The 23054-nt window shown below is 45.0% G+C and overlaps 1 protein-coding gene across 1 annotated transcript; it reads right to left on the bottom strand.

The window, feature by feature from the left end:
* Positions 1 to 8395: 8395 nt before the first annotated feature.
* Positions 8396 to 19072, bottom strand: RCVRN (recoverin). Its single transcript, XM_083582166.1, has 3 exons — positions 18181 to 19072; positions 10190 to 10301; positions 8396 to 8513 (listed from the first exon to the last, which is right to left on the bottom strand). The coding sequence occupies exons 1-3, from the start codon at positions 18559 to 18561 to the stop codon at positions 8425 to 8427; spliced, it is 582 nt and encodes a 193-aa protein (XP_083438292.1). The 5' UTR covers positions 18562 to 19072; the 3' UTR covers positions 8396 to 8424.
* Between the last annotated feature and the right edge of the window lie 3982 nt (positions 19073 to 23054).

Raw genomic sequence — 23054 nt, 5'->3', positions numbered from 1 at the left:
GAGAATGCTCTGCCCATCTTCCTTTTTGACGGAGGGCTTTAAAAAGAGGTTGCTGCTTTGTGGTTGGGGGGGGGGAAGATATCAAAGAAGAGACTTTATAGAGGTAGATAAGATTGTGAACCGTGAGGAGCAGGTAAAGGGAAAGAGGATTCTTTACTGTTGGACTTCAGGATTGCTTTGCTGAAATTGGTTGATGAAGGATAACGAGAATGTTGCTCTGCACAACACATAATTAAGGAATTCATTGCTCCGAGTTGTGGTTTTGACCACTAACTTAGTTGTTTGTTTGTTTTCAAAAGGAAGCTGGGCAAATCTAAGCAAAGAAGGGTCTTTCTATGTGCGTGCTAGCCATGCAAGCTAAATGTGACCTCTGTTTAGAGGCAGTATGTTGGGGTGGCCATGGGCTTTCCTGGGAACATCTGGTTAGCTGCTTTTCAGGCCTTTGGCCTAATCCAGCAAGGACGTTCTTAAGGCAAGTCAGCCGAGCAGAGTGATCTCCCTCTGTGTCCAAATGAATTCGCTCATTCAAAATACTGGCCTCTGCATCCCTTACCACCGCGACCCCTTAAACTGTCCTATGGCACCGGTGTTAAGCTACCTTGATGTGGGAAGAGGTGATGAATGCTGGGATTTGTTATGACACGAGGGGCATCTGAACTGTTCCACACATTAGCTGGCAAGTACTTAAATGATTTAATGGAACGTGTGAATTTCTTCTCCCTCCATCAGTGTCCCAGTTGTATGCATTTGTGTCATAAAAATGCAGGTGCAGCTTGGGATAATACTAGTACGGTTGTCCTTACCCAGTTCTGTAGTTTATACACACACACACACACACACACACACACACCCCTCAGCAGTACACAACATGCCAGCAGTATAAGGTAGCCCACATGGTTTTTTAAGGGCCTTGTGGTGCACCCTCTGGCTGGCACAGTAGCAGGCAGTCAAGGGGCTGTTTGACAGGTCTCCACAGTTCCTTGTATGCTAACGTGCACACACATTTCTCATGGGCTATACCGCATGGTGTGTGCTTCTTTGTGCACACAGAACTTTAACAACGGTCTTCCCTCCCACAACTGCCACCACAGGGCTAGGGGGGGAACAGATCTGGCTTTTTAGAAGTGTTTTACTTCATTGTTTTTCCTCTGTAGCTTATATTTACTATTTTATTAAATAATTTTTAATAATGTTTATTTGAAATATTTTCGTGTAAAGACATTTTGAGGTTCACCTGAAAAGCAGTATATAAATATTTTAAATATTTTTTGAATATACCGCTTTTCTAAAAGACATGGTGCAGAGTGGTGTACAAAATTAAAAACAGAAAAGCAATAAAGTTACAATTCAGTTGCAGTTCAACAATCTAAAACGATCGACAAACACCTATTGCCAGGTAGGGGCTAGGAAACATCTTAAAACTGCACTAAAAGTATTTGTTAAGTCTTCAAGAGAAGGACAAGAACGATAGCCTGGCACCACCAATGGGAAGGCCCTGTTTCTGGCACTTGTCCTTTCAACTTCATGTGTTGGTGGGACAGCAAACAGGGTTCTTGAACCTGATCTTAATTGCGATGCAAGTTTATATAGGCATAGATAGTCCTTAAGGCAACTTGGTACCAGACAGGAATGTTTCAGTGTGAGTCGATGTCGTCCTTTTGGACTTGGGTTTAAACTTTTAGTTGGGAAAAGTCAAAGCACTTGGTGAACTCTCTAAGTGGTTTGTCACCAAATGCAGGTCACAGATAAGTCATTCTGCCAATTCAAACTGGGTTCATCTGCTAACCTGCATAAACATTAGCTGAGCACATAAAGCTATATGGCAAATTAAGTAATCTGATGAACTCTTGGGTAAGCTTGATGGGAGGTATGAATATAAAAAGTTCCTGAAATGAGGCTGAAAACCAGTCTTATAATGCAACACTGAAAGCTGAACAACTGAAATGGTCACTGGCTGGAGCACCTCTCCATGCGGAAAAGCAATATTGGGAGCTCTTCAGTTTGGTGTAATGGGCATTTATTTTTGGCATGCCCCCATTACCAGAGTCCTCTAGGTGGCTTGATTTTTTTTTTAATATAAAAAGGATGTAAACACAAAAAATAAGAATACAGCGTAAGAATAGCAGTGGGGACAAAATCTTAGTAAAGGTGGGCAGATGCTTTTCTCCAGGGAAATCCAGCGAAACTGAAAATCCAGGATGAGAGGAAGTATTTCAGATAGTCACAGTTAACTGGCATTCATGGCCACAAGATATGACTACCACTAATTTAAGTGACTTAAAAGTGGATTAGAAAAATTCATGGTAGGTAAAGCTGATACTGAGATGACTAGCTATTCTACCTCCAGATTTGTAGTCTGAACCTCTGAATTTCCATTTGCTTTGGAGCAGTAATGGGAAGAGAGCTGTTGCCCCAGTGTCCTGCTTGTGGGCTTCTCAGAAACATACTTGGCCATTGTGGGAAGGATTCTGGGCAGGACTTTCCTTGCGTTATTACTGCATTTTGGATGTAGGAATATACTGAACCAGCGGAGGGCAGCACTGTCCTTGATTATCTTCCTGTTTTGTGTGTTTTAGCCAAGTTTCTTTGGATGAGCCATACCCTAGAGGTGTAGGCTTCTCAACACATGAAGGAGAATTGCCTGGGGGTAGTGTGCCGTTCCCTCACCACACTTGGCAAGTTTCCTGTGTATAAATTTTGCTTTATGCGCAGATTTTCCAGAGCTGGCCCAGGACATTTTGCTGCCTGAAGACACAGCAACAAACGGTCCCAACCCACTGCCTACTGTCACCCAAATCAAGGCACAGGGTCATCCAGGACAGTCAAGTTAATTTTGGCATCTAAGGCTGACAATCCAATATGAGCCTCTCCCCGCAACTTGGCAGCAAAAATACAGTAATAAATAACGGACAATTTACTGTCCTTTTGAGATGCTCAAAAAATCTGCCTGAGGTGGCCACCCCGGTTGACCTAATGGTAGGACCGGCTCTCATTGGACTGATGGATAAAGGTGAAAACTTAACTTTGCAGATTTTTGGATCTGTCCTGAAATAGCTTGCTTCATTGGTTAGTTGGGTAAGGGCTGTTCTAGTTAATAAGGTAAAGGTAAAGGTACCACTGCCCGTACGGGCCAGTCTTGACAGACTCTAGGGTTGTGCGCTCATCTCACTCTATAGGCCGGGAGCCAGCGCTGTCCGCAGACACTTCTGGGTCACGTGGCCAGCGTGACAAGCTGCATCTGGCGAGCCAGCGCAGCACACGGAAATGCCGTTTACCTTCCCGCTAGTAAGCGGTCCCTATTTATCTACTTGCACCCGGGGGTGCTTTCGAACTGCTAGTTAATAGAGATGTCTTAATTCAAAGCTGATGAATATTCCGACACTTATAAATTTCCCCATGATGAGAAATGTATCCTGCCTGTTCCCTCTCAGGCCCTGTCATCCATCCATTCTTGCCACCTTGCTACATGGCACACAGTTAATAGGGGTCCCTGGTGGATAATGGCTTGGGAGGGGAATGGGCAAGAGAAACAGTGGCTGCCTAGGGTCCTGCTGCAGCAGGGGATTTAAAAGCATCCATGTTCTCTGACTTTGAACCTGACAGCTTAATTCCTAGTTTCCCACCTCTTATCCCTCTTAGACTTGACTGCAAAGAACCACAAGTCTTGCATTCCTGGATCTTGGCCCCTTTCGCCCACCCCACCCCTTGTGTGTTTTCATTAAATTCGGGTGGATAAATGAGGAATTCTGGAGAAGCATCCTTAAACAGAGTCAGACCATTGGTCTATCTCTACACTGACTGGCAACAGCTTTCCATTGTATTGGGCAGAAGTCTCCAAAATCTACCTGGAGACACTGGTTTTTGAAATTGGGATTTTCTGTGTACAAGGCAGATGCTTCACCACCCATCCTCTTCTGCCTAGAAGTTTGACACAACACTTGTTCTTTCTTTCTTTTCCTAATTCAGTTGAGCTAGTATTTAGCTTATTTTCAGCGATAGGCCTCAGGCCTTTGGCATGAGATAAGGCATAACGTGTATCTGAGCATGTGCAGAGTATGCCTTCCAGCACTGAGGAATCACGAAAAACTCCCACGTATCTGAAATCTAGTAGCAATGGCATAGTTTGGCCTGGCTTGAAGTTATATTTGAGCTTTGCCTGCCTTGGTTTAGAAATTAAACTGCCACTTCAGATACAGGGATTGTTGGTGCCATTTTCCATTCTGCCCACCAGGTGGCACTACTTTGCCATGTTCAAAGCAAGAAGCGGGGGATTGAGTGCTGTTTTCATCGCACCAGTTTAGCTCTTTCTGTGTTTTCGTAATTGGTTTTGTGCTGATGCCTTGTAATTTTTAGCAAGGTCTTTACTGCCACCTGGTTGGTTTTGCACGATATGCTGGGGGTGGGGGAGAAGCGAAATTTCAGAGCTGGAGAGGGGGACTTCTCAGCAGCAGCAGCAGCATCACCTGCTTCTAGTGTCCAGCTGATTATCACAAGCTCCTTACAACCATATTTACAGCATCCTTTCCACATGGGGATTAGTGCAGATCAGCACTAACTGGCTTGTGGTTAAAACTCCAGGGAGCAAGAGAGCGGGGAAAGAGACTGGTTATATAACCCCACTTCCTCTCCCCAGCCCCAGCCCTCTTCCTAATCATTGGGCCAAAGTAAAGCTCTGGAAGGAACAAATTGAGTTAGAAGCACTGTTGTTGTAGTGGTAAATTCTGTCGGCAGGCACTCTTCACAGGCCACAACCCTCCTCTTAAGATTATACAACACAAATGAACTTGGGACCCATGCAGGCATTACAGCTGCAATAGCAAGCCAGCTGTTTTACCTCATCCCACTTTTGCCTTGCTAAACATCCAGCCTGATGAATTGTGTGGACGCAGAAGTTTGCTCACTATTTTGTTATGTTTGGGTTGGTCGTCATGAAGGGATTTTGGATTCCCCCCCCCCCATAAAATTGGTAGTTGGACACACGGCTGTGGGTGCTGTGTGACCTCCCATTTCCCTCTGCTTACCTTATTTAGTGGATTTCTCTCTGAGGGGAAAAAGAAAAGCTTATTTGTATGGCATCAGAAATAGCTTCTCAGGAGATGGTTTTCGATGTCCCTGTTGGAGTAAATGACGATGCTTTGGCTTGGCCTTCTCCAAGAATGAAAGACAAGGAAAACCTGGACTTTTGCGTTTCCTAGGCCAACATTGCTCCTAGACACCTTCCCAAGGCTTTTAATGAGTGATTTAAGACAGAAATCGAACAGGGAAAGCTATATCCTGTGGATTCAGCTAGGAGGGCTTAAAAAGAGAGAGGAATCTAATGGCAACTTGATGGGTGTGCCTTGTTTTAGCGGCCCTGCTCCTGCACATTTAACAGAAGGCAGAAGAGAAGGTGGCATTTGCAGGTGAAAGTTGTCCTGGCACCTCCCTGCTAGGAAAAGAATAATATACTAAATTTCACTGTGTCGTGTATGGGAGGGCTTTTTCTTTTTTAAACGGCAACCTAAAGGGATCCTGGAAGCCAGTGTCTGCAGGGTTAAAGTGGGCAGGGGAGAAGATGGATGCCAAGACTCCTGAGTTCTCTGAAAATAGGAGTAAGGGGAGCTAGAGTATTGGGATTTGGTACTTTTCTGGTGTGCCTTTACCCGCTATGTGCCAAGTACAGTGGTACCTTGGTTTAAGAACAGCTTAGCTTATTAACAACTTGGATTAAGAACGCTGCAAACCCTGAAGTAGGTGTTTTGGTTTGTGAACTTTGCCTTGGAAGCAGAACATGTTCTGCTTCCTGTTGAGTGTGTTCCATTTGTAAATTGAGTCCCCCCCTGCTATGGGAAAGCACACCTTGGTTTAAGAACGCTTTGGTTTTAAAACGGACTTCCGGAACGGATTATGTTTGTAAACCAAGGTACAACTGTATAAATCTAGAAGGGGAAGATTTTCCTGCTCTCTTGTCTTGGCAACTAATGCCTTATTGATGCTGGAGACCTGTTCTGGGGTGGAGAAGCCCCTATAATGAAAATCCCTAGAATGTGCTGAGGAATGATTTCAAGTGTGTGGCCAGAGGCCTATCAGCAATCCATGTACACAGGGAACATCAGGATGTGAGGTTCAAAGAGCTTGTTGCGGACGGTTTTTTCTTCCTCTCTGCTAGCGCTAGAAGCTGGGGTGATCCAATGGAAGCTGAACCGTTGGGAGATTCAGGAGCGACAAAAAGAAGCAAGTCTCTGCAACAAGATGTAGCAGTCACCACTGCCAGTTTAGCTTTAAAGTGGATGGGATAAATTCATGCAGCATAAGGCTTTCAATGGCTACTAGTCATGATGACTATTTGTCTGTCTGTCTTTCAGTTATCAAAGGTAGGTGACCTCTGAGTTGCTGGGCTCTTAAGTAAAGTGGGGGCCATTGTCTTCCTGCCTGCTTGCCTGTGGGCTTCCAGAAACTTCTGGTTGGCCACTGTGTGATGGACTAGTTGGACTTTTGATCTGATCCAGAAAACCTATTCTTATCTTCTCATGTATCTTGTAAGACAGTTCTCAGGCCCGGTGATCTCCATTGCCCTCTGGAGAGCTTGGAACAGCACCATATGTTTTTCATTGATCCCGGTAAATCCCTGCTCCCTACAACTTAGATATATTTGAACATACTACTTGTGGCAAAGTATGTTTCACACAATGTCCTTTATTGAAAAACAGACACAGTACATAAATTTAAACACGTTCCCCCGTTAGTAAATTAACTACCTGCCACCCGCTCCCTAGAAAGTTACCCCGCCCCCTTCTTTTGAAGAAATGAAATATTCTAGTGTCAGAGGAAGGAAATCAACAGAGATGCATAAAAGTCCACTTCTAGAAATAATGACAACTCTAGAGATCTCTGTTAGCCCACCCAGCCCTCTCCTCCGGAACAAGCAGAGGGGGAGGTGGGGGGCGGGATTTGTAATGTTTACATTTTAAATATACTTTTGGGAAAGGCGGGATATGGACTGAGAAAGTATTAACCTTCAACAGGAGCAGAGGAAACAAGGGTGAATGTGCTGATTAAATGTGGTAGTAGCCATCCTGGGCTAACCTTTCAGACAGAAAAAAATGCAGGCTCAGCGACCCCAATCCAGGGAAAGTGCAGTTCTAAGCCTGCTCACCTGGAAGCAAGTCCAATAGAGTTCAGTGTGGTATTTGCTTCCAAGTAAGTATGTTTAGCATCGGGGCCTGCAAGTCACCCCCCCCCCGTCCTCTTGAAATATAGTGGGATATGTTAGCAAGCAGCTGTGAGCCAGGGGAAGCTGGCAGCTAATGAGACATCTGCGCTACACGTTTAGCTGTTTTTACACTCTTGTCATCCGTCATGGCTTCCCCACAGAGAATCTTAGAAGTTGGTTCTGGATGAGATTTACGAACTGGGAGCTAGTGAGCCAACTGACAGGCAGGACTCCTAAATGATGAGTAGCAGAGAGAACAGAGTGGTACTGGGTGATTACCCAGGATCCTTTGAGAGAGGGGAATGGGGTTTCATAGTACAGAAATCAGGGCACCTGTTTTGGTCTTCCTCCCTATTTTTCTTTTTAAAGGTGAGGGATGGGGAACTGAGGGCCAAATGTGGCCCTCCAACCCCCCCCGGCCCTTAGGACTTTCCCTAGAACACACCCTCTTTCTCCAGGTCACACCCCCTCACCTGCCTCACGTCACACCCTCCTTGACTGTTTGCCTGACTCAGGTGTGTTTTTGAACCCTGACAATGCCTCTTCCTTGCCTGGATGGAAGATAGAGAGGGGTGTAAGTCTGTGTGGAAACTGCCCCACTGCACAAAGCCAAAATTCCCATTTCTTCCATCCATTTTTGCCATCGATATAATGCAGCCTTTGGGTTGGAAAACGTAGATTGCTTTTAACAGGTTATTTCTGGTCTCAAGAGGCCTATACGGTCGATCCTTTTATTTATTACCTTTGTATCTCAGCCCCCAGGGAGCACAGCGTGACCCCTGTAAGGTTTTCGCATTTTGTCACTGAGCTTCATGGCTAAGTGGAGATTTGAGCCTGGGTCTGTCTGCTCGAATCTAGGTCCTCATCCTTTTTCTCTTATTTCCCCCAGTTTCCTTTCCTTGTTTGTTTCTGTCCCTCCTCAACTCTTTACTACTACTACTTTTAAAAAACAAAACAAAAATACCTGCTAAGGTAAATGGTTCTTAGGGCTGCCAAGCCTACAATCCCCATTGGAAAAATCCCAGTAAATTAAAGAAGTGGGCTAGTAGGGACTGTATTGAAAGGGGCACAAACTTATTTTTGTAGTTGTACTTTTGCATGTTCACACACACACACACACACACACACACACGGTTAGGGGTGTTCAGTGTCCCCATCTTCCCCATCATGCGTACATTTATTCTTACATCTCTGTGTTTTCTCCTCCTCCTCCTCCTCCAACCCCCAACCCCTTATTTTTTCTTTGGTTCGTACTGGATGAGCTTCATTATTGCATCATTCTTCATCACCCCTTCAATAAACTCCTTTTCAGCAAGTTTGTCTGCAAAAGGAGAAGGAAAAACAACGCATGCATGTAAAATGTGAGCGGTAGAATTACACACAAAAGAAGCAAACGGATGAGCCGAGGCGGCAAGGGGTGGGGTGAACTGGGGGAGATTGTGAACCTCTTCCCCCCCCCAGGGCTTTTCCCCAATTGGGGCGCCTGATTTTTGAGGAAGAGATGGGTACAGTGTGTGTGTGTGTGTGTGTGTGTGTGTGTGTGTGTGAAGTTCTTTAGCAGCATACTCATTTGTTTATATTTTGGACATCCATGCAAAAATGGTAGTCCACAAAAGTTGTTAATAATGCTTTGGATTTGTATGGCACCTTGGTTTCCCTATCCTCAGAATTAAGAGCATTTGTAATCTGCAGGCAATCTTGTGCAGTAATCCTTGCAACACTTTGCAGGGGGAGTATACTTTCCCCCCATATGATGTGCATATATGTTAATGATGAGTGCTGTAATGCCTTCTGCGATTTATATAGGATCTCACCGCAACCTGAGTTAACAGTAAATCAAACTTTTATTCTTGATGAGGCCCTGCCACGCCTGGGTTGTCACTGTTTCTCTTAAAGGGGCCACAGGCCAGATATTTAATTGATAATAAATACATTACAGGTGCTATCTTTCGAAGGTATGTCCCCACCACCCCCTCTCTCTTTTGCAAGGCTGCTTAATTGCATAAGTAGTTAGTGATTTGTAGGCACACCAGAGGCCTGGAAGAAAATGTTTCCCTTCAAGTTTCTGAAATCTCCTTTTATGGTTGCCTTGAGGATTATTTCTCCTTTGTCAAAGGCCATCAGGCAAATGGCATTTACTTTTGTCTCCACAAGGTGGGCTATACTGTGTGGAAGGACCAGGTCTAAAGAGGAACACTGTGTGTGTGTGTGTGCGCGCGCGCGCACCCCCCCTAATATTCTTCTATTTATAGCACCAGTGAAGTAGCTGTCTCTTTGTTCTGTGATATTTCTCCTTATTTTGTCATTTCCCCCCCCCCCAACTTGCGTGTGAATGCCTTGTTAAAAACTTCATGTGAGTTGATAGCTTTACTGCTTTTTAAAGTTTCAGCCTCGTCCCCGGTCTACAGAACATAAATCTCTATAAGTTTGCATGTGGCAGTGGATTCATCCTGTTTCTAATGCTCTCATGCACTGCACACAAATAGATGTGCGGACACATGAAAACAAAGGTGCCACATTCACTCCTCATTGAGCTGTTTTGGGTTTACACCCATTAGCTGTTTCCCCCTAAATATTTTTTGGTATTCTTGTAAATCTTGGGCTTCTTCAAGGTCAAACACCAGTGAAGGACTGAAGGTTCTGAGACATATATATATAATGCTAACTGAGAAAGAGGTCAATAACAGTGGGCTGGATCCATGCAAAGTTAATTGCACAAGTTGGGACTAGCTTGTCCCACTGATTTCAATGGGACCCAAGTGTAACTCGTGCCAAAGACCACTGGGCCACCTCTCTCCATACTCAGTGGTGCTTCATGAAAGCCTGTGCTCTAGTACTGAGCTACGGCCATTTAAAATCATTCTAGCCCACTGAGAGGCTCTGGATCCAGCCCCATGTGTTCATATAGGGATAAAATACCGTAATCACCCCCACCCTGCCCTCTTGTGGCAAGAAAAAGTGTGTTACAGACTTAGTAGCATGAAGGAAGGTCGCTACCTGTTTCTCCCTTGCCGAAATATGCCCACAGCTTGTTGGCCCGTTTCTGGGGGGTGTTTTCATCATCGGCCAGGGTTTTCTGCTCTTCTGGAGGAATCATCTTAAATATGGCCTGTTGGAACAAAAGGGGGGAAAGATCATAACGCAACCACTCATTGGGCCTACTCTGAGCAGGACTTGGCTGGATGCAACCCTTCTCGTGCAGGACAGGGTGCCATACACACACACACACACACACACACACACACACATATATTAAAAGCATCTTTACCCTTGCAAGCCAAAAAACATTCCCAGAACTCTTGGCTTAACAAAAAAGATGGTCCCTGGTCTCGGGCGTACAGTCTAGAAGACATGACACACAAGGTAAAAGAGATGGGGAAGGAAGAAATAGGAGAGAAAGCAAGCTCAGGGGTTTAAAATAAACATCGGTTCAGGTAGCCTCAGGGAATGGTGATAGTTGACGAAGGGAGTTTCCCTTGCAAAGGTACTTGACCACTCGCGCAAAGTCTACACCCTTGTGCTTTGAGCAGGATGTCAGGGATAACCAGGTAAGGCCCACTCCCTCAATCCACTAGGAGCCAAAGTTCCAATTATCAGTTTCTGGAGCCTAAATGATGCACTTCATTTTTCTGTGGTTCATTCTGGTGGCTATTTCACCAGTGGGAAAGGAGGTGGAGCATATTGTTATGAGTTTGTGGGTGCTAGCCACTTCTAATCCCTGGATTCAGCAAGTGTTAAAAGTGAATTAAGGCAGGCTAGCCTCCTGGGTTATTAAGAGAACAAGGGATGAAAGGGCTTGTGCTAGATGGCAAATGCATGGGGGTCCCCTCCAGCAACAGATAAAGGCCGGGTTTAGAGTAGAGAGGGAAGGAGTGATGTCACTGAGAAGGAAAGCAGCAAGCTGGAGAGAGAGGAGGAGAACAACATTAGAGAGCAACGTTTGATGTCTTTGTGAATTTAGAGCTTGCTTCTATGGAAGAAGCAAGACCCATTTGGCGTGTAAATGCTGTGAACCCCTCCATCCTAAATTCAGGTTCTATATATAAGTAAATGAACCATATGTCATCAAGACACTGCCATCTCCACTGTGCTTCATTTCCAAAAGGAAACACGAACTCTGTGTGAGCACCTGGAGTCTTGCCCTTCTCAGAGATCAGGATGGCATGCAATACTACTGACTTGACATCCTTGACTTGCAGGCAAATATGTGAGTCTGCTGGTGGCATGAAGGAAATGTTATAAGCAGCAGCCTATCTGGAGTCTAGACATTTCCTGTTGCATAATGGAAGCAGAGAATAAGGCTTCTAATGTAAAATCGGGCCACTTCGGGAGACAGCTGAGAATCCCAGCTTTAATTTCACAGTAGTAGACACAGGTCTCTTGCACAGAAACTAATCTATTGATAACCCTGGGCAGTGCAATGTGCGCAGGGCTAAAACTGAATACACTAAGGCTGATCATTCTTTGTGGAGCCTTGGGTGGGATTCAGCCAAATTTTACTGAGACTAGACCCACTGAAATGAATGGTCACAACTAAGTTAGGTCCATTAATTTCAAAGGGTCTACTCTAAGTAAAACTTCAATGAATACACCCCTTATTTTCCCATCTGCAAAGTGGAAGTATCCCATGTGCCTGTTTCGCACACGTTTCTTGTAAAAGCAAACAAGGATTGTAAATCATATTGCACCTTTAAGAAGCTACTATTTTATTTTTAACTCCATTCTCTTGGGGGTGTCTAGTGAGGTTAAATGTAGGATACTGTATATGTGTAGTGAATTAAAAAAACAAAATCAATCTACTGAATTGGACATATGTGAGAAGCTTTCTCCCCATGCATACCTTATTAAACAAAGCAAGTTTCTAAGTTTCTAGTCTTCCTGCTGAAAGAAACTGCCGGGAAATATTTCAGTGTGGCTGGTGAATGCTCCAAAGATAGAAAAGGACTGGCCAGAGCTGCTTCCAAAGGGTCAGAGAGAGTTTTCATTGCCCTTCACAGCCTCCTGTGGATTCCAAGGCTGCTATTGTCTATAAGAGCAATGAGGACTCCAGCTTTCATCAGCCCAGCCAGCATCACATTATTTTTTTATACTTATTAGTCGCTTTACTCACTAAAGTGACTCAAAGCGTTTTGCAACACAGTATAAGCATTAAAACCAATTGCAGCAATAAGCAAACCAACAGAAGCCTAAAAGGTCACAAAACAGGGAGCAAGCTCTCCAGTCCCCCAGAAATGGCCATCAAGTTGGATGCCAAGGCAAGGCAGGAAAGGTGTGAGGGGGAAAAGCTGACTTCACATTGAAGCTACAAGGTTCGCACTGGTAAAAAACAGCAAGCCCATCTTTGTTATATGGTCCTAGAAGGGGCAGGGCTGAAGCGGCTGTCCCTACAGGTAGAATTTCCCACATCACCAGTGAGTCCCATGTAGAACGAAAGAGCATTTTATAGTAACCGTCTCAGCATTATGGCAAAATATTGTCCAGTTTCCCTTCTTTCCCATAACTGTTAATCCATGCCTTTTCATTCTGAGGAAGTGTAAAACCCAGAACAGATCACAACCTGGCCTTTGAATGTTGCCTGTTTGTTTCCTTCCATTGCCTTCCTTGAGGACTAGACATCTGCCTTCAAAAAGCATGCCACAGCTTTCCCATCCCTGCTTTACAAACTTCCCCATCAGCCACCTTACCACCAAACCACATTTTTTTCCTTTTCTACCTAAGCCATTTGTCCTGCTAATTTTGCCAGCATCCTTTGATCAACTGGGGGGGGGGGGCGGGATAGATGGTGCATAATAAACAAATTACCTCTGCTTTATTTTGACATTGGCCCGAGGGCTATTTCTTTCAGGAAGGATTCACGGGCATAGCATAACTTTTGGTTTCCACAGTTAAAGTGGATTAAAGGGTTCTGTGGCCCTTGCACACAAGAAATCCACTTGAAAAAGAAAAAGAATCAAGCTTTTGGAGGTATGGAAAGTGACAGAAATGCATTGAAATGTATGAACAGGTGCCCAGTGGAAAGACAGATAAATACCCTGCAAGCAAACACAGATAAATGCTCAGTGGCATATAACTGCCCTGCAACCAAATCAGCATAAATGCTCAATAAAGACTGGATATAATCTAACCACCGTGTTAGCTTTGCACAAGCAAATCAGTATTGACTGCCCAGTAAAAATGAATGATTGATGTAAGATGCTGATTTCTGAGCATGGTGAATGTGCTGCCTTGTTTCTGATGTATGTTGAGCTAGACTCTCATCACCTCATCTCTCAACTGAATGCCTGGAAAGCCTGTTAGCTGCCATCGTGACACATGTCGAGACATGGCAGTGAGGAGTTGGCATTCCCCATAATGCTAAATGAACCAGAAATTGGCTGACCACAGTGGCTGCTTGTGGGGAAGGAAAGGTCCCCTGCCCTGCCCCTTTCAGTAACAGAATGGAGATTTGGCAGGCTTTGTCCAAAATTATAGCACTTATTACGAACAAAATTTGTCCATATTTTCTCATAGGAAGCTAAATTCCAGTGGAAGATGGTAAATTTCACACAAGTAACAAATCGTAGATGTATTCAGCACTTTGACTTGTACAACTTCTGTTGATATAGCACCATCTCTGGTAAGATTCAGACGCATATAATTTTAGCAGAAAGTTTGCTGTGGAAGTGACACAAGACAAACTACATTTAATTGAATAAATGTATTTTTGCTACTACTTCTTGTCTTTTCTTTTTTTAAGTGTATGGCTTACCTGAAGTAAGGGAAATGGTGCACTGCCAGCCTCAGCCATGAGGTAAAAATGAGCAAATGGCAAACCTGCCCCCAAAGCAAATGGTTTTTAGCACTTGAGGCAGAAAATCCCACATGTGCCTCTCGCTCTCCTTGGTGGTAAAAATACAACAACTATTTAAATAGCTAACAGTTTACTGTGCTTTCATTATACCCCAAATAAGCCTCCTCAGTCAGCCTGATGGTAGAGCCGGCCCTTCAGGTGACTGAATCCCTGATTTGTTTGCTATCTGATATGCCTGATAAATTGAGTGTAATGGTGGCAGTAGGGAATCCCTCAGGCTGAGGGAGAAAATAAAACACAATGAGCCCTAAGTTGCATGTACACCTCCTACTTTGCTTTCAATCTCCAGTCACTTTGATGACGTACAGCAAACAAAAAGGGTACCTGTCCCTTTTCAAGAATGACTTTCCACACCTGCAGTCCATCTCACTCTGCAGTATATTTGGGTCTTCAGGAAGGGTGTGTGTGTGTCTGTCTGTGTGTCTGTCCATCCGTCCCTCTGTCCCTCCCCTTTCTAGTTTATTTTTTACCACCCCTGTTAAATTGTGGGTGAACATATCAGACGACATAGCAATTCTTCAAACAGCTCTTGTTTATTCACAGGCCAGAACAGAACTGAACTGAAGGGTTCAGCCAGCCTGCTTATATAGAGCTCCACTAGAACGCAACAGTAACCATTTTCTGTAACTATCCAATCACTGAACGTCACTTTCAATCCCTTATTTGCATATGCGGACCTGAACTATCTACAGTATCCCCCTGCAGGGGCAAAGTGGGAACTTCAGTACATAACAACCCCCTAAGAAGGATTTGGGCTAGTAACAAAGGGTTGCTTCCAGTCAACCCACTTTTCGAGTGTTCATTCATTTATTGAGTGGGGAGGTTACTTGACATTGCATCAAACCATTCCCCCCCTCACTTTCCTTATGGCAAAAAGTCAGGTCATGGGGGTAGCCGTTTGTTGTGCAAAACCTCCTAATCAACTATAATCAGACAACCCGAATCGCACCTGAAGAAACAACGACAGCCCGCTAGGTCATATTCCAACTTCTCCTTTTCTCTCAACCTCCGTTTACCCTACCTGTGCTATTCCAATAATCGTGACTTCCCTCACACAAGGTTGTTACAGGAATGACCAAACAAAGGAAGCCTTTCTTTACTAATCTATAAACGGATGGACATACTTAGGACAGGAGACATGTTTATGTGGTGGCCCTTCTTCCTGGGAGACCTGTTTGCTAATGCTAGCTTACAAGGGGTCTGTGATCTGCTCACTGGATTTCAGTACGAAGTTTTGCTCAAGAGTGACAGATAGCGTTGAAGACCAAGAAGTCTAAGAGAGGCAACCCGAAGAAATAGGGAAATGAATTAATGTACCACAGAAATGGAGGAAAAACGAAGTTAGTGTACATGGATGGAACTCTTACTCTGTTTGGAAACAAAATACAGATTTCTCTCTCCATCCATGCAGCACACATAGGAAAGGGAACTCCCTGTGTTTCACACAGCTGTTAATAACACAGGAGCCCGGCTAAGGAAAAACATGTGGCAACACTAATTTAGGGCCTCCACAGACCTCCTTTCTATTGAGTATTTATGCTTATCTGTGCTCCTGTTGGTATTGTGACAGGTATGATGCGGCCCTGCTTTCAATACGCTTTGCGGCTGCAAAAGTTTCATGGTGGACATACTGCTTTGTATCCAATCATTGCATGTCCTGCTGAAATCCTGTAACTTATTTTACCGCAAATGCCCTGTTGTTGGGAGGGGCGTTTTCATTGTGCTACAGTGCGAAGGGGTGCTTCTCCAGACAACAGTCATGCGCTAACCCTGCAGGGGCATTGCAGCAGTGCTGGATTTAGGGTGATGTGGGTGGTTCTCCCGCATAGGGCACCAAGACGAGGGGGCACACAATAATAATAATAATAATAATAATAATAATAATACCAATACCTATATTTCTACAGATACCTACTGAGAAGATCCATAAAAAAGCTACTGTTACCGAAAGGAATTCATGTGAAAATAAGAAATATTTTGGGGAGGGTGCCAAATTTTGTCATCGCTCGGAATGCCGTATTACCAGAGTCCAACCCTGATTTTAAAACAATGAATAAAGCGGGATGGTGTACAGAGTCGATCCGGTATAAATTCACCACCAATGCGCTATGGTTGCATCAATGACATGTTGCAAAATACATCCACACACAAAAACCCCACAGCCCAGCCTGGAGAGGAAAGGGTTATGACAGTGTTCTTGGTACTCTGGAAGAGGAAAGGATCCATTCACTGGTTATTTATTTATTTATTTATTTACTTACTTACTTACTTACTTTCCCCACAACCGAGCTGGAATGTGGATGGATCTGGAGCACATAATTCTTGTGGGAAAGTATTCAGAATTCCCTAAACAAGTAAGCCTCTGAAAACCAACACCAATACCCCGTAGCGTTTAAGAACCAGGACTTTTGGGTTCTTGGGGAGAGGAATGGGATATCTCTGCACCAGTTTCCCAGCCAGCTGGTAGGATTTGTTGTACAAACATCTGCACCGTTGCCATCCCTTTCAAATACTGTATGAAATTCTTCAGCCCTTACTGAGATCTCCTCCAAACCTATCCCCAGACAGACTTTTCTGCTCCTTGTCTCCCCTTTCCAAGGTCGGTGGAAGCTATTCCTCCGGACAAGACAGTTGAAGCGAGGCAAATACTGCACTGAGAGGGTCAGGGATTTAACCCTGCCTAATCCAACTTTAATCTCAGATTGCTCTGCCCTTCTTCCAAGGTTTGTGGCAAACACATCTGCAGGGGGAGTCTAGATCAGCGGAGGAAGGCTGGCAGCAAGGAATTATGGGTTACATATGGGTTACATACTGCGCACAGCTCTGTGAAATCTCAGAGGTGCCAAATTTGTATGGGCACCTTGGCATCTTCTAACGCAAGGCAGCCACTTTTCAGTTGGCTCTCAATTTAACAGTTTTTCTGAAAAAGGAATTTCCTCGCTATGGGAATAGCAGCATCCAAATACTTGCCTACACTCCAAATTTTATCCATTTCAGGCCTGTTTAACATGTTATGGATCCCACCACAAACTGAATAAAGGAAACTGTAATCCCTGCTCTGGTAAATACATTATTGTTAACGCACCTGCAAAATTAGAATTCCCAGCCACCTTTGTGGGAAGCCATGATGGTTAAACTTGCTTCAAACTAGTTTATACAGTATTTTGTAATACAGATGTGTTTAGATTTGATTCTGGACCTGAGGGTGCAATTCTGGGGTTTTAAGAAATAGATATATATGTATTTCCCTCCCTGCTCAAAAAATATATATGTGAAAATGGCTTCCTATCTTCCTTAAAAGATGAACATTTGCTTGCAGGTATGAACCTGCTGAGGGCAGCTGAGGCCATGAGATAAAATTAGGAGAGGATTTGAACCTGTTTACTCTGCTGCCAATCCAGCTCATCCTGTTAAAGGAATGTAACAGGATTTCCCCTGCCACTGGGCAAGGCTAATTCTATTTTGACACAATGCAAAGCCTTCAGCTAAGGTAATCCGTTGTCATCCCATCACCTCAAGGTGGGTCAAGAGAAAGTCACATGACCAGCCATTCCTGCTCCCCTCTTTAACTGGTGCAGCCATGAGTTTCAACATGTGAGGCACCTGCCATGGGAACACAGGATATGTTTCCATGTTGGGGGACAGGGCGAAGGAGGCTAGAGATGATTGAGGGAAGAGAGAGCCTGGAGCTCAGCTAGATGGGTCCATGAATGGGTGGAAGAAGGGTAGACACTCTTATAAATTTCCATCGACTGCAGCAGGTTTGGGGTGAACGGAGTGCTGGGATAGGTAAGGCCCTGTTTTTCTGACCAAGAGTAGGCCTGATGCAAGGCTAGACGGGACCAAAATGATCCAAGCAGGGGACCGGAAAAATAAAACCAAAACCCCAATAAGGATTTCAGTGCAGTGGTTCCTTCAGGTAGACTTCCGTGGCCTTGTCTCCAAACATATTATGTGTGAAAAGGGAATATTCCCCCCATGTAATTCCACAACCAGTTTCAGTGCATCTGGTCTTGCAGTGGGGAAGCTCTCAGCCTGGGTCTTGCCTGTATTCCCTTGTTGTCGTCCCCACCCCCCGCCTACAAGCCCCCTCCCAAAGCCTCCCCTCTGTCTCGCCCCACACGCCCTCCTCACTCACCGTGACGATCTCAAGAACCTCGTTCTTGCTGATTTCTCCGTTGCGGTCCACGTCAAAGAGCGAGAAAGCCCACTCTAGTTTAAGGTTGGTCTTGCCGGTGGAGGTGAGGTGGAGGGCAATGATGTACTCCCGGAAGTCGAGGGTCCCATCATCGTTGGTGTCAAAGCTTCGGAAGACGTGCCGGGCATACACCTTGGGATCAGAGTTGGGGAAGAACTGGGCATAGATCTTCTCGAACTCGGACCTGCTGATGCGCCCGTCCGGGCACTGCTTCTGGAAGCTCTCGTACCATTTACACAGCTCGTCCTCCGAGTACTTGGTGTTCAGCTTCAGGTCTTCAAGGATCTCCTTGGAGAGGGCCCCACTCTTACTATTGCCCATGGTTTGGCTGTACGCTCACCCTGCACCGCCAATGCTCCGAGCTCGTCCTCCTGGTCCTGTTTCAACAGAGCTAGTGGAATGGCTGGTACCTCGGCACCTTCTTATATAGACTCCCTGAGGCGGGGGAAGAGGGTTGAGAGGACCACGCAGCCCTGCGCTTGCCACACCTGGTGGCTGTGAGTGTGCATGCGTGCACACACACACACACTATACACACAAAGAGAGGGGCTATTTTGGTTGCACTGATCACATTTGCCCCCAAGCTCTTTAACGCATGGCAAATCGGATTTAGGCATCATGGGCCTTTCTTGCTCCCTCCTTCTTGATTGCCCTCCTGGCCTCCCTCCTCTTAATGCCTTGCTCAGTGCTGTTTCCGACCATGTGCCAGCCTGGAGAGTGACTGGGGAGGAGAGGGGTATTGGGAAGAACAAAACCATGGCCGGAAGCAGCATACGGACTGGTGATTGACAGATGGACAGAAGACACAGCCGTTGCTCTGTTGACACTTCCCCAATCCTGCAATATTCCCCACTGCTGGGGCTAAAACATACCATGTAGACTGATGGTATAGACAGACTTTAGATAGACAGACAGACAGACAGAGCATAGATCAATAAACCATCAGCCAGACAGAAAGACACAAAGGCCAAAGAATGAGAGGGAGCTAGGTTTCAATCCTATGCAAATGTAGCTGGGAGTAGCCCCCCCCCCAAAAAAACCACACACACAGTGGGACTAAAGTCAAAGCAAGCCAGTGTAAAGCAAGCCAGTGCATAGGGTTGCACTGTTAAGTATGTGCCTAACTTTCCTATTATAATTATTGGGGAAGGAAGGAAACCAACTGAGTGGCTATTTGCAAGTCCAAGTTAAGCCACCCCTTCCCACCCTGATCATTTATTATATAGAAGAGCAGGGTGCTCTGTTTCTCTGCAAGGTGCTTCATCCTGATTTGTTTGCAGGAAGATTAGGTGACGTCAGCTATTTAATGAGCATTTGTTCTGATTTTCTTGTGGGGAGGTTAGCTGAGGTTCCATCAATGCAAACACCACCCCCACATTTTCCAGTGCATTTCCCCCTCACTTTTCTTACTGCAAAAAGTCCAGTCTTTCAGGCGAAGTGGGTTGTGTAAGACCTCCCAATCAATTGTGCAACCTGAATTTGCTGGTATATGATCAAATTTAGAATTGAGCAGCTTGAATTTGCTGGCATGTGATCAAATCCCACCTGGAAAAGGGGCAGTCTGGAAGTGCCCCTGGTTTCTTGGTTGAATAGCTTTCAAGCAGGTGGAGAGGAGAAAGACAGGCATCTTCTCCATCGAGGCAAAGGCACACACTGAACTGCAAAAAGGCAGACCCAGATTTCAGACCCAAGCACTATCTGAAAGGCAGCGGGATAGAAGCTTATCATGATCTGGGTCCTGAACATCTCAGGGAACATCTCCCTTGTGAGTATCCCTCTGCCCCCACCCCAAGCTTTACCTGCCCCAGGCTAAAGAGGCCCTAGTCCAGGTACCATCTTTCAGCTCACCCTCCCCTAGAAGCACAGCCTTTCCCACTGTGGTATCTGGGTTATAGAATTCTTGCCCTCGAGTGGGTCGTAAGAACACAACAGCCTTCTGGATCAGGCCAGTGGCCCATCTGTTCAAGCATCCTGGTCTCACAGTGGTCAGCTACACAGGACCTGAGCACAAGAGCTCTCTCCCCTTCTGTGGTTAGTAAATCCTTTGTCCCCTCCTTTCTGAAAGTCACTCAAGTTGGTGCCCATTGTGGCTCCTGTGGGAGGCAGCCCCACATCTTAACTGGGAGGAAAACTTTTCTCTAATGTGTCATGCTTAATTTTATAAAGTTCTACCATGTTGCCTTCTTGCTTGCCTTTTCTCTAAACTACATTGACCCATCTAGTTTAGTATTGTTTACACTAACTGGGACCGGCTCTCCAAGAATTCAGATTAAGGAGCATTCCCATCCCTACCTGGAGATGTTCGGAAATTGAACCCAGGACCTTCCGAACATAAAGCAGATGTGCTGCTACTTGAGCCCACAGCCCTTCCTTCCTAGTGTAGGGTTGCCTTATTTCAAAAAGTGAAGAGTTGTGGAGCTTTTTAAATTTTTAGTTTAGTTTTGCTTTTTTGGCAAATTGCAAAGAACGACACTGCTGACATGGGTCCCAGAGATGTTTCTGATTTCCACCCAAAGACTGCTTATGGCTGCAGTATTTCGGCTCTGTCCGGAAAACATATGGCAACCCTAGTGTCTGCGAGTGCTCCAGTTGGAGAACAGCCTTTACCAAAGGTGTCATGGACTTTGAAGACACTCAAACTCAGAACACAAGGGAGAAACATGCTAAGAGGAAGGCACGCTTGGCAAATCCACACCGTGATCAACTCCCGCCCAGAAACCAATGTCCCCACTGTGGAAGGATGTGTGGATCCAAAATTGGCCTCCACAGTCACTTACGGACTCATAGTTAAAACTGTGTTTATGGAAGACAATCTTACTCGGCTATGAGTGATCGCCAAAGAAGAAGAAGCCAGAGAGCCATAGATTTGCAGAGTTGGAAGGGACATTGCAGTTACTTTCAGTTACTAGGTTTAGTTGATTGATATATGGACTTTGACTTCTATGATTGCCAGCTTTTTAAATGCTATGTTAAAATTTCTAATTGTAAACTACTGTAGCATTAATCCAATACAATATAACATTATTATATTTCACATAAGCTGTATATCCAGGGGTAAAGTTTGGATAGACTTTGGTGCTGAAGATGTCATATGCAACCCCTGGATAGGATGGGGGCAAGCATTAGAATGAGTGTATATTTAAAAACAGAGCTCTAATAAATGTAGACAAAGGTAGTGGGAGGGTGTGGAAAGGTTGACAAGAGCAAAAGGGGTGTGTGAATGCAAACAAAAAGCAACATAGGGGATGGACGGATAAGACAAAGCCAGGGTGGTATAGTGTTGTTTAGAATACAGAACAAGGTTCAGAGAGACCTGGATTCAAATCCCTATCGTTTGTGAAGCATATTAGGTGATAATCATCACTACTTCTCCACCTAGCCTGGCTCATAGGGTTGCGGGGATAAAATGGCAGTGGGGAATGTTATTGCATGGAGCTCTTTGAAGGTAAGCTGGATGTAAAAGGAATAAATATATTGGCAGACTATATGAGTAAGTGCAATGAAGAACTATTGGGTCCGACTGTTCATTGATGGATTGATGGCATTTATATCCCACCTTTATTCTCCAAGGAGCTCAGAAATAATACCCACAGGTTCAGGTCCCGAAAATCAGATTTTTAATCTTATCAAAAGCTGCACACCACCAGCACAGGATAATGATGCTTGGCTGTCTCTTCCAGGTGAGGTGTTTACTACTGAGCATTATTTGCCTGCTGGGAGGCTAGACAAAGTTGTGTTAGAGCAACTGTTATCTCGCCACTGCATCCCCCCCCCCTTCACTCTCTCATTGCAAGTGGGGAAGTGGTTCTATTGCATAAGAGTGGGATCTTAATTCCATAATGTGGATCTTCTTATATGTGACCGAATCCCACTGGAAAGTAGAAACCGCCTAGAGATACTTTGGGATTCAGTCTCCTTTTCCTGTCAGGCTATTGATCTCAAGAGGACTACAAAAAGGCCTAGTGTTGGGCTCTCAGACTTTTGGTTTCCACTCAAGTCGTGGCTCCCTATGGCTCCTATCCCATAATGCCTCACCTGGAAAACCTTGGTGTTCCTTGTGGTCACTACCTGCTGTTCGTGTTCCCTCTTTCAAGAAGATTCAGACTTATGTTAATTTCTCTCATTCTTTACGTCAAACTCCTCCCCAGGAATTCCTAGTTCCCAGCCTCCCCCCCTTCTCTAACCAACAGGGAGCACTCCTTTCCCAATGGTGTTACATAGTCTCTGACCGCCTCATAACACCCACCCACCCCACTCTGGTGGCTAATTGCAATGGGCCATGGCTAATTTGTCTGTCCCTTGCTGTCCTCAGCCATATGTTCAATCCGCTTTGCCCATCCAGATCGGCCAGTAAAGCAGTATTAGTGTCAAAATTAATCTTGTCAGGATTCAATTGTGTGTGAGGGGAGGGAGAGGCAGAGAGAGCGATCACCCCAAAACCTCAACCCCTCACAAAGGGAAAAGGGAGAAGGATTGCAGCATAAAAAAGATGGCCCCTTAGCGAATTTCTATTTCTGCTTTAGAGCAAGTGAGGTAGAATCACTAGGAAACAAAGAGTGAATCGCCCTGCAAAGTAGCACCTGGAAACTGACTTAGGCTGTGTACCTTCAAAGCACCTTCAATACACATTCCCCCCTCAAAGAATTCTGGGTACTGTAGTTTGTTAAGGGTTTCTGGAAGTTGTAATTATTTGAGGGGTAAACTACAACACCCCTAATTCTTTAAAGGGAAGAATGTGCTTTAAAGGTATAGTGTGTGTGTTCTGCCTTGGGGCACTTCCGTAGGCTATCACTTCCCCCCAGCTCAGATTCGAT

The sequence above is a fragment of the Podarcis filfolensis genome (assembly GCF_964270895.1).
Source record: "Podarcis filfolensis genome assembly, chromosome: 13".
Lineage (NCBI taxonomy): Eukaryota > Metazoa > Chordata > Lepidosauria > Squamata > Lacertidae > Podarcis > Podarcis filfolensis.
Note: the sequence above shows the minus strand (reverse complement) of the source record. Positions and strands in the feature narration are given on the sequence as shown.